At 32.0% G+C, this 12,324-nt stretch overlaps 2 protein-coding genes across 3 annotated transcripts; both read left to right on the top strand.

Moving 5' to 3' along the window:
* On the top strand, window positions 2,316-5,124 carry LOC109358678 (exocyst complex component EXO70A1). Its single transcript, XM_019603058.1, has one exon. The coding sequence runs from the start codon at window positions 2,784-2,786 to the stop codon at window positions 4,842-4,844; it is 2,061 nt and encodes a 686-aa protein (XP_019458603.1). The 5' UTR covers window positions 2,316-2,783; the 3' UTR covers window positions 4,845-5,124.
* Window positions 9,639-10,990, top strand: LOC109357778. Of its 2 annotated transcripts, XM_019601823.1 has the most exons (3): window positions 9,639-9,965; window positions 10,453-10,742; window positions 10,791-10,990. In XM_019601823.1, exons 1-3 carry the CDS (start codon window positions 9,757-9,759, stop codon window positions 10,913-10,915), a joined length of 624 nt encoding a protein of 207 aa, XP_019457368.1. In that variant the 5' UTR covers window positions 9,639-9,756; the 3' UTR covers window positions 10,916-10,990. The 2 variants fall into 2 exon arrangements, with proteins under 2 accessions (XP_019457368.1, XP_019457366.1); XM_019601821.1 differs by having other exon boundaries at window positions 10,453-10,990.

Raw genomic sequence — 12,324 nt, 5'->3', positions numbered from 1 at the left:
ATAGATAATAATTGACCCTTTAATCACCAATAGGCATACCCATCAACCTAGAAACTAATGAAACTACTCAATAATAATAATAAACAAATAGAAATACATTTGTATTGAAGAACAAATGGAAGAATATATAAATCATATTGTTTAATTGGGAGTATCTCATATTGTTTCTCACTAGAATTGTATGCTTATATGAGGTTATGAGGTATCTATTTATATGAATAACTTTGATGACAGGTGAATACAAAACGATAAGAGAAATCAAATAAAACTTTATTCTAATATTTATTTTATTTGACATTGGATTTATCTTTGTTAATATATTTTATCAAATCTAACCAAATTGAATCCAATTAAATCTTGCATTATCTTTATTTTATCTCATCCTCTGACAAGTAAACCAACATTATTAAATCATAACTTTTACTATATTGATCTTTATCTAGATTTTTTTAATTAAATATGCACAAAATGGTAGATAATTCACGCATAATCTGAATTAAATGATAATGTTCTAAAAAGTAATTAAAATTTCAATTTTAGTAAGAATATTATGATAAAATAATGATTAAATATAATATATTTTCACATATATCATATCTGCCAAAAATATATCAAATAGTTCCAAAACTTTAATTTTTTTTATTTTTAGGGCTCATTTGGTAATCAATATTGGATAAGAACAAGATTGGATATATAATATGATAAAAGTGAAATATGATATAAACATGATAAAGTCTTATATTGTAGTGTGATTGGTACACACGAGATAACACTGATATTGATGTATGGTGATAGGAATGATTTTTAGGTTTTATGATATAGATAAAATTGCACTATCTCACCATTCTTATTTTTAACTCAACTTTTACACAAATCAGAAAATATATTAGCTAGACAAGATATAATAAGCCTATAAGATAATTTTACCTTGTCATATTGGTTCACCAATCTCTCTCTACCGTCCAACAAGATAAGAGTCATATATTATCACTCGTGTCCTATTAACCAATGTAATTGTGATCAATGAAACACGCCATCGTGTTAGAATGCAGATTACGACTAATTAATGTTAACAAATATTTTGAACATTATTTTCACCATATGCTAATGAGATTAATTAGCACTTCAAATGAAAAAGTAACATGTTACATGCCATTACCAAAGGTGTGTCTTTAAATATTTTAAAATGAAATTTTTTAATTCTTAAATAAAATTATTTTTTGAAATGAACTTTAACATTATTAAATAAGCTAAGGAAATAACATCATAAAAGCAAGGGTTATTTTACCTTCCATATCTAAAGAGGTTACACTATCTCACTATGCAATGTGCACTTCAGTTTCCTATTCATGAATGAAGAAAATTTTGGAAACGAAACAAGTAGAAACTAAATTTCTACTATTTTGATGGTTAGAGTTGCATGATTTTATTTTTCTTGCTTTTATATATTAAATTTGGAATTTTTGTCATTTTTCTTAAGAATCATACTCTTGGATTAAAATTTATCGTTGTTCACGTATTTTTATTTCACTTTGTATAACCATAATTATTCTTTATGAGAAACAATTTTATATGAGTCACAAATATATAATAAAATTAACTATCCCAACAAAAAATTTCACACACATTGTTATTTGGAGGAAACAATAAACGTACCACAAAAATCAACCACTAGCACTTTAGTTTTATTTTATCCAACAATAATTGCGATTTTAAATTTAACAACTCTTAGATGAAAATAAAATAAAAAAACGAAAATGAATTTAGATGGAAAATGATTGAACACTATTCTAAATACACTCCTTCTTAAACTTAAAATAATAAATCGAAATAAAAAATTATAATCTCAACTAGAAATTATTTATAAAATAATACTAAACTTAATATTTAACTCTGTGGTCGAATCATTTCTTATTTTTAATCATTCCTAAAATCATATATATTTAACTCAAAAGTTAGTATAATTTAAAAGAAAGAAGAAAAAGATAGCAAAAGGTAAAAAGATAGTGGTGTCACAAGAAGAGAGAGAAGAATATTTCTATGTACTACTAGCAATGGTATCTCTTATCATATTGTCTTTTGATAAAGAATTAATTTCTTTTATATCGTATAATTATTTCTCTTAATAAATATTTCTTGTAAGAATTGAATCTTTAACCTTTTAATTTTTCCACAGTATAATGAGATATTATATCACTAGATGTAAAAGAATATGATTAAACTAAGAAGAAGAAATGAAAAGTAAGAGTTAGCAAGTAACAGCCATTTTTTGCTTACTGTCATCCACTTCAGTTGCACTTTTACCATTTTGCCACTTCAAAAATATAAAGAGTTTCTCTCTCTTCTCTCTCAAACGCATTCTTAGGGTTTCTTTCTCTCTCTCTTGAATCTAGATTCAGAATCAATCCTTCTCTCTTTTTTCATCATACCAACTCAATCTTTATTCCCTTTACATTCAATTTTCCCATTTCAACTCGCTGGGTTGACTCACCCTCATTCTCTTCGAGTGAGTTCTTTTACCTCGTACCTTGTCTCCCCAAAACCCCTTTTCTTTCTATTTCTGTTTCTTTTTTTGTTTTCTGAACTTTACAAGTGCAAAGTTCTTGTCTTTGTAGTGTTTCTTTATCTGGGTTTCAGTTAGCTGAAGTTTTAGATATGCTAAACATTCATTTTTTGATGATTCCGAGGTTAATTGTTTCATAAACAAATTTATAAAATAACGATCTTGATCGCTTTGTAATTGTTATTGATTCTGTTTTGAGGGTATTTTTGATATTTTTTGAATGGCTGGTGGTTCTGTAAATGTTAATGGTGATGGTGATAGTAGTAGAATTGAGAATATGATTTCTGCTAGAAAGTCATTGAAGCTTAGCCTAGAGAAATCAAAGTCTATAGGGTTAGCATTACAGAAATCAGGGCCCAGATTGGAGGAGATAAGTCAAAGATTGCCTTCCCTTGAATCCGCAGTTCGCCCGATTCGTGTTGACAAGGATGCCCTTGTTGCTGTTGGTGGCCACATTAATCGGGCTGTTGGGCCTGCAGCAGCCGTGCTCAAGGTTTTTGATGCGGTTCATGGACTCGAGAAGTCGCTGTTGTCGGAGCCCAGAAATGATCTGCCTGGTTATTTGACGGTGTTGAAGCGCCTGGGAGAGGCGCTGCGATTCTTGGGAGATAACTGTGGGTTGGCTATTCAGTGGTTGGAGGATATAGTTGAGTACTTGGAGGATAATGCTGTCGCGGATGAAAGGTATCTCTTGAATTTGAAGAAGTTGTTGAAGAATCTTCGGGAATTGCAGAATGATGAGGAGAAGGCACGGCTAGATGGTGGCCTTTTAGAAGCCGCATTGGATAAATTGGAACATGAGTTCCGGCAGCTCTTGACAGAAAACAGTGTGCCACTTGCAATGTTGTCGCCGTCTGCACTTGCTGATCAAGCTTGCATTGCCCCTTCGCCGTTACCAGTGTCTGTTATTCACAAGTTGCAGGCTCTTCTAGCCAGGTTAAAAGCTAATCATAGACTTGAGAAGTGCATATCTATTTATGTTGAAGTTCGTAGTTCTAATGTGAGAGCAAGTTTACACGCTCTCAATTTGGATTACCTTGAGATCTCGGTGGCTGAATTCAATGATGTGCAAAGCATAGAGGGGTATATAGCTCAGTGGGGAAAGCATTTAGAGTTCGCAGTGAAGCATTTGTTCGAGGTCGAGTATAAGCTTTGTAGTGAGGTGTTTGAGAAGATGGGACTGGATGTGTGGGTGGGTTGCTTTTCAAAGATAGCTGCGCAGGCTGGTATACTTGCATTTCTTCAATTCGGGAAGACCGTTACAGAGAGTAAGAAAGACCCGATTAAACTTTTAAAATTGTTGGATATTTTCGCATCTTTGAACAAATTGAGATTGGATTTCAACCGACTTTTTGGAGGCGCAGCATGTGTTGAAATCCAGAATTTGACTCGGGAGCTTATCAAGAGTGTAATTGACGGGGCAGCTGAGATTTTTTGGGAACTTCTGGTTCAAGTAGAGTTACAGAGGCAGAACCCACCACCTCAAGATGGCAGTGTTCCAAAATTGGTGAGCTTCATCACCGATTACTGTAATAAACTCCTAGGGGAGGACTATAAGCCAATACTGACTCAAGTCCTGATCATTCACCGGAGTTGGAAACGTCAGAGCTTTCAAGAGAGACTCCTTGTTACCGAGGTTTTAAACATAATGAAAGCAGTCGAACTAAATTTGGAAACATGGATCAAGGCATATGATGATCCTATGCTGTCTAACTTTTTTGCTATGAACAATCACTGGCATCTATACAAGCATTTGAAAGGAACAAAACTTGGGGAACTCTTGGGGGATTCTTGGTTAAGGGAGCACGAACAGTATAAGGACTATTACTCCACAATCTTCTTGCGCGACAGCTGGGGAAAGCTTCCTGGACAATTGAGCAGGGAAGGTCTGATTCTATTATCGGGAGGGCGTGCCACTGCTCGTGATCTGGTCAAGAAAACTTTGAAAAAGTTCAATGAAGTTTTCGATGAGATGTATACAAAGCAGTCGGGTTGGGTCATGCCAGAACGAGATCTGAGAGAGAAGACATGTCAGCTTATAGTTCAAGCTGTGGTGCCCGTTTACCGGAGTTACATGCAGAATTACGGTCCATTGGTTGAGCAAGACGCTAGCTCCACAGCTAAATATGCAAAGTACACCGTGCAGAAGCTGGAGGAAATGCTCTTGTGTCTTTATCGGGTGAAGCCTGTGAGACATGGTAGTTTGCGAGGCCGACAGTTTAGCGGAAAATTCGGCAATGGAATGCCTGATCTTCGTCGTACAACGTCTGCAGTCGTGTAATTTAGAAAAGGTTAAACTAAACAGCTTCAATGATCTCTCACTTAAAATCAGTAGATGGATACTGTATATAATTTTCTTGAGCCTTCCAGTGCATAATGTTGTCATTCAAGTTAACTAATGTATTTTCCATGGTCATAGAGTTTTGTTGAGATGAAAAACTGGTTCCTTATATCCCTCCTTAGAGGTTTCTACCAAGGACATTTGTCCTCTAAAAGTACCAGAAGTTATGAACTTTTGATTAATAAGTTATGAACCTTTCCATTGGGGTTCATTTGTCATACTCCTAGCTATAGTAGATTTTTTTAATCTCCACTTTCACCCATTCAGTTGATTTTTTAGCTGCAGGTTCATTGTATTATGCAAATTTTCTCTACAATTAGTATATATGCACTTAGAAATTTAATTTAACACAATATTTACTCATCAATATGGTAGGGGATGAAGCTATTAAAATATAAATGCAAAAATAGGATTAAGGCTCGGTTGTTATTTCTTGTTCGTAAAAGACTCGCGTTTAGCAGTGAATTAACAGGGAGTATATCAGCTGTACCACAAAGTGTGCCACTCCATATGTCACTGTTTGTGATTGGTAGTTGTACCACAAAGTGTGTCACTCCATGTGCCACTTTGAAAAAATATATTTAAATTAAAATTTTAATAGTTAATTATTTTTCTAACCAATCACAAGCACATATGGAGTGACATACTGTTTTGGGACAGCAGATATTCACCCGAATTGGGAGCACATCTGCGGAACCGGGGGTTGGAAAAATAGGTTATTTATTTTCAACCATAGTAAAACATAATGAATGCAACTTCTGTTCCTCTTTATTATATTAAAAAACATAGTTCCAGCTTCTGTTGTCTTGTTATATGTTTCATTAGGTAGGATTATCTTGTAATTTTAGTCACTTGGGGCATGGTGAAAAAGTTGGAACCAGATTTTAAACCCTTTATGGAAAATGTATTTTTGTTTTGTTTTCTCCACTTTATTATTGGACTATTACATTTTGAACACCCGTCACTATTAACAAGTTATAATTTAAGTCTTCCTCGACTCTACTCTAAATCGTAGAAACTATCATTAAGATCTGAGGTCTCACTAAATCCCTAGAAATACTAAAAGGTCAAATTTTTAACCCTATGAACGATATTTGTTAAAAATGATAATCATGTACTTTGAAAGAGATTATTTTTCACTCATGGTGAGGACATACAAAAAAAAATGGGTGAAACTGAGGGTATGTAGGAGTAAGTACAAGACTTCACCTACAATCAGCAATATAAAAAAGGTATATTTGTACACTAAGGGTGTGTTTGGGAGTACCATTTTGGAGGAAGAGGGAAGGAATGGGAGGGTTTAGGAGAGGGATTCCCTTGTTTGGGAGTTTAGTGGAGGAGAGGGGAGGGTTTTGAAGGATTTTTCAAACCCCCTCAAACCCTCCAAATGCCAAAATACCTAGTTCCCCCAAATTGGGGTGTTTTGGGAGGAAAATAAGCCAAATTACCTAACTAACCTTACTAATATTATTCTATAACATATAATACATAACATACTATTGATTTTTTAAAGGGGAGGGGGTAAAATAGTATTTTTGTATTACACTAACCCTGCATCCCCTCCTATCTAAATTCCACACTCCCAAACAAGGGAGAGGTTTAGTTGGATTTGCCCTCCCTTCTCCTTCCTTTCCTCCCCCCTCTTTACCCTCTCATCCCTCTCCTTTCCTTTCCCTTCTCGATAGAACCAGAGTTGCGTCTATAAAACCACAACTATAGTCACCAAAGTATGCACAATGCATAAACTAATATTCTTTTAGTACCAATAAGGTGTTGGTCTGGTGCTGTGAGACCCAACTTGATCTCCAGGATGATTAAATGGTCAATAGTTTGATTATTGAAAGCGACACTTGTTGAGAGAGACAATTATATACTCTGAAAGAAATAGATTAATTCCTTAGCTAAAAAGGTGATACAATATCCTTAGTAGTACCCAAACAAATATATCCTGACCATATTGTCTATATGTTTATATTACCCCTTCCAATTGTTTTTCGATAGAGATGGAAATAGGTGAACCAACTCATTAGGAGATTGTGGCCTGACCCATTATAGGTTTTGCCTACTTTGACCTGTTTTAAAAAAAGACTCCGCAAAGGTTTATTTGAAAGTCTAATTGTCTTATTAGCTTCTGGGCAAAAAAGCCTTTAAGCCGAATATAGTGATGTATTTAATTATAATAAATATTATTATTAATTATTTAATATAATTATCATTTCTTACTTTTCTAAAATCTGAAACAATAACTCAAATAACTCATTTCCTAAAGTTCTAACCTAGATAAAATATGATTCTATAATAGGTTTTTAAAAACATAGAAATATGAGAGATTTATTTAATGTATAGTCTACCTTAACCTAACCTATGTTTTTTTTTTCAATTCAAGGATTGAAGTAAAAAAAATATTGTATTAAAAAAACCCTACCATTGACATTTTTTATCTTAAAAGTAAATGAATTATTTTATATACTAATAGTGAACAAATTGGAATATTACCAAATTATGCGCCCATTGCCACAACTGTAGATATTAGTATATTTAGAATAAGCCTTAATGACCAATGAACTTATAATAATAGAATCCACCTCATCAGATTATAAATTATAAGTTCATAACCCTAGCCCATTCTTATTTTGGGTGGAATAGATATAATAATTCTTTGATTCCTTGCTTTTTCAAGGTAAGAAGGGTAGAGAAAATGTCTAGAGCCAATATTTGATGAATAAATCAAATAGAAAACCCCAAGGCGCCAATATTCTAGGAACCCAAATTATATAATTGAATAAATCCTCCTCTATCTGTTGCGGATTGAGGACTTCTTCCCCTTCTTCAAATTTTGATTCATATTTTTCGTAGCCTACTTTTTTAAAGATTCAGATTAGAGATGGCAACGAGGCGGAACGGGTGCGAGTAATGTTTTTCTAAACTCATACCCACACAGGTAGCGAATATTTCACAGGTACCTAACAGGTTTTTACGTTTAAATATATTTTTTAATAATCAATATATATAAATAATTATTACATGAATAATAAAATTTATGTACATGTTAAATTTATCATTATACTTCAATTACTAAAGTTCTTTATAAAATAATAATAAATAGATAATATAAAATAATAAAAAGTGTAATATATATAAAATATTTAATCAAAAACTAAATTTATAAATATGCTAATACCCATAGGGTGGGTATCATGATACTTATTCTCACCCTAAGCTGTTTTTACGAATATCTATTATGGGTATTTTAATAAATATCAATGGGTCAAATATTTTTGTCATCACTAATTCAAATGTACCCACATTGAGAGTGAACATTTTGGAGTCCAACTTCCCTATAGGTGCAACTTGTTGGTTAGTTGTTACAAAGTCTAGTATATGATATTGTCAAGAACCAAAATTGAGATTTTTATTTGGACAAAAACTAAATTATTGAAAACAGCTGTACATAGTAATGCGTTTGACTAATTTCTCATAACAAATTATTACCAAAAGATGGATCCAAATATACATATCCCATCCTTTTCTTTTCAAGACTCTTATGGATTTGAGGTAAGACAGTTTTTTATTTTCTTTTTAACACTCTTATGGATTTGAGCTAAGATAGTTTTATATAATCTTAAATAAAACAAGTAATTCTCATGACAGAATATAATTTATTTCTTCTAGACAATAAAAATATAATATATATATTATTTTCTTATATCAGAAGATATATTATTCTCAATATTAAGACAAAGACAATAAGAAAATAAATTACCCACCCTCAATTGAGTTGTACACACCTCATGCATCCCTAAACTCTTTCAAACCCTCTCAACTTCTAGTACCTTGTAATTAATAAATTAATCCAATTATTGAAAAAGTACATATTCAATTGATTAATCCAATTATTAGTAAGTAATAATATGGGATTATTATTAAGGTATCATATTGGTATTTTTATTACTAATCCGATTATAATAAATGGAATTATCATAAGTAATTTACAATTTGCCCATTATAAAAATTATTTGAGTCCAATATAAGTTAAACAAAAAGATGCATATATCAATTTTGCAAAAGGATTTATCACCTTTCTTTTTAAACTCTGATTGACTATTGCCAGATGGTGTAATCCTAATCCAAAATTAGATGAAACTTGTGCAGATAAGCCATAAAGAATTCAACAACCACAAACAATTATACAAATCAATAAATAAATAATAATTGAAAATGAGTATAATATCATTAAATGATGAATTTAATATTAATATATTAGTACATATATCATTATCATTCATATATTTATCTTATAGTATAATTTTTATGCATGTATTATTATATTTAAAAGTTAATAATAATTAAATATAAACGTTGTATAATATAATGATCTAATAAAAACTCTTATAGTGTCATTGTACTTTTTTGGTACTATTAAGGGTATTTCATCCCTCTTTTGAGTAATGAACTAATCTCTTTTAGGGTACGTGACTGTCATTCCCAACAAGTGTTACTCTTATGAATCAAACTCTTGACCTTTTAATCATCTTGATAATCTAACGGAACCTTATATCACTAGATCAACATTATATACTTTCGTTACACTTGATATCAACACTTATTTCCGCTCTTAATGGTAATTGATTTTTAATGTAATAATAAATAAAATATATGACAATTAATATCCTTGTGGTATAAAAAAAACTAATAAATAATAAAAACAGAATAAAAGGTGTTCTTTTTTCTATTCATTCTATTGTGTTTCTTTTTCTTTTCTCTTCTCACTCTTATCTCTTCAAATAATCAATCAATCAATCTCTTAATCACTAAGAAAGTTAGAGAGACAGTGTTTGTAACCAAAATAATTATGGAGTTTATAGTGGGTCCCACTTTCACCATCGTCGGAGACCAGCCACTCTTTCACGGCGGATCTGCTTACCGGAAACCAGAATTCTTCACCGCCGAATCATCGGAGAGTTCATCGTCGATTGGATCACCGGAAAACAGTGACGACGATGAAGAGGTTCAGAGCAAGTTAAAGGGTTTGGGTTCTTTCGAAAACTCTCTTAACATCGAGTTAGTTCCTCTTCTTACTTTCTTAATTTATATTCATCATCAATGTTCCATGAAATCATTTATATTTTGATTCTCAATTCAATCTTTTTAGTTATATACTATCAATCAAACAAATCGATAGTTGTGCAATTTCAAAAAATAGATGGATGGATGATATATTAAGATTATCATCCATCGAAATATGAAATTGCATAAATATCGATTTGTTTAGTTCATATTATATATAGTCCTTGTAATAATCTTATAGTTTTTTTATAAAGTGACATAATCCTAATAAGTTAAGGTCTCAATTTAAGAGAACAAATTTTACTAGGCATAGATATATTAGATAGAGATGATGATATGTGGCACTAATATTTCGTTAAGGATCTAGATTTCGGAAAATTATATCATCCTCGCATTTTAGTATCGGAGGGTTGAGTACTTGTGAGGATCTCCATTCAAACAAGAATGGCAAGTTATTATATTGTGTTTTCATTTTATGCAGGAAAGGATTATCAAGCCATTTCATTGGGAAATCAAAATCATTCACAGATTTATCTCAAGTGAACACAGTTAAGGAGCTAGAAAAGCAAGAGAATCCATTCAACAAGAGAAAAAGGGTTCTAATTGCTGCTAAGTGGTCAAGAAGATCTTTCTATAGTTGCTCCAACCCAAAATCTATGCCCATTTTACCAATAGTTGATGAGGATCAAGATAATAATAATTACTATGATGAAGAAGAAGAAGAAAATGGTAAAAGAAAATTATCTCCATCTTCATCTTCTTCTTCCTTAGAGGAGAAGAAACAAGAAGAAGATCAAGTGCAGTTGAAAAAGCTTGATAATAATAGAGTACCTCAATCTTATGCTTCTCATATGAGGCTTAGACTAAGGAGTTTCAAGTCAAGGAGCTTTTCTCTTGCAGATTTGCAAGAACATGATAATGAGGAAGAAGAAGAAGAAGATTAACATTTTAACCATGATGTTAAACTGTAAGTACTTGTTTATATTGTGTTTACTGCATATGGTTGTAAAGATGGTCAAAAATCAAAATCATGATGTTTGTTAATTTGGTTTAATGTTGTTGTTGTTCTTGTTGATGAATAAATTAAATGGTGTTTATTAAGTAAGTGGAAAATCTCATCTTAACATGTGGTTAGAAATTAGAACTTAGAAATGGAATCTTGTTAAAGGATATCCTATTGCTCTATAAAAGGAATCAAAACACAGTTTCCTCATTTTCCAGTGTGGATAGGGGAATTATGTTCATTAAAAAGAGTCAAGAATAACAAGTTGGGTGGGTGCAATGGTTTAAGTTGTGGTTGCAATTGTGGTTACTTGCGATTGTGGTCATTGCAGTTGTTGCGATGCGAATTGTGGTCATGTGAATTATTTTGTGATTAAAAAACTATTTTTGAATTGGATATGGCCTGCTGCAGTCCGATGTGGTCGCGTTGCGGCCAATATAGTTACGTTGCGACCCGATACGACCAATGCAGTTATGTTGCAACCCAATACGGTTGCATCATTATAATTCGGAATCACATTATAATTGCAGTGTGATGCAGGTATGGCAGTCACCCGCCGCAATATAAATCATTGGGTGGGTGAATAAAAATGACAATTCAATGCCAATGGATGAGAGAATGAATGTTTGTCATTATTGATGAGCTTTTGGTAGATTATAAGTTTGAATTGTGTTCATGTGCAGGAGGGTCAATTACTAGAGAAGTAAGGGGAATATGATTTTTTAATTTTATCAATTATTGAAAAATATGCAAAAAAAAATTGAACCATTAAATATTTGTTTGTATCATATATCAGTATCTCTATTCAATATTTGAAACTCCCAGAGGATTTAAAGGACACATGTTTGAGAAATATGGTGGGGAAAGTGTGGAATGGCCATTGAATTATTGGTTAATATTCAGAAGGTATCATGGATAAATCTTATCCTATCCTTTACACTATTGATATTATATACATGTAAAATTAAAGATGATATGTTATGTTTTTATTAAATAATAATTATGATGGTGTGCAAGTTGGTGCCCACTACTTTGTTCTGAGTGCAAGTGGAATAATAATAATAATAATAATAAGATTCCAAATTGAGGTGTATAGCAATGAAGAACAAACCTCATGATATTTGACTTGGACTTGTGTCCTTGGTTGAATTTGACTAGTCTTGTGGACATGATTGAATTGCTTTGGAGCGTGAAAACCTTGGTCTGATGTAAAGAGAAAAGGTTCAGATTACTCCAATAAAATCTGTTGATCATATCCAGACAAAGAACGACATTAAAAGAATTCACCTTGTTACTATTTTGTTAAAATAACAGAGTCATGAATTAATCTTGATAAAACAAAAAAGAATA

Source organism: Lupinus angustifolius, chromosome LG10, assembly GCF_001865875.1.
Source record: "Lupinus angustifolius cultivar Tanjil chromosome LG10, LupAngTanjil_v1.0, whole genome shotgun sequence".
In the NCBI taxonomy this organism is placed as follows: Eukaryota; Viridiplantae; Streptophyta; class Magnoliopsida; order Fabales; family Fabaceae; genus Lupinus; species Lupinus angustifolius.
Note: the sequence above shows the minus strand (reverse complement) of the source record. Positions and strands in the feature narration are given on the sequence as shown.

What these genes read in the sequence shown, in the direction of transcription:
- LOC109358678 (XM_019603058.1), top strand. Translation starts at nt 2,784, where the DNA reads ATGGCTGGTGGTTCTGTAAATGTTAATGGTGATGGTGATAGTAGTAGA.
- LOC109357778 (XM_019601821.1), top strand. Translation starts at nt 9,757, where the DNA reads ATGGAGTTTATAGTGGGTCCCACTTTCACCATCGTCGGAGACCAGCCA. An exon ending in GAAAACTCTCTTAACATCGA is followed by an intron (nt 9,966 to 10,452) that starts GTTAGTTCCTCT and finishes CATTTTATGCAG; the next exon opens with GAAAGGATTATCAAGCCATT.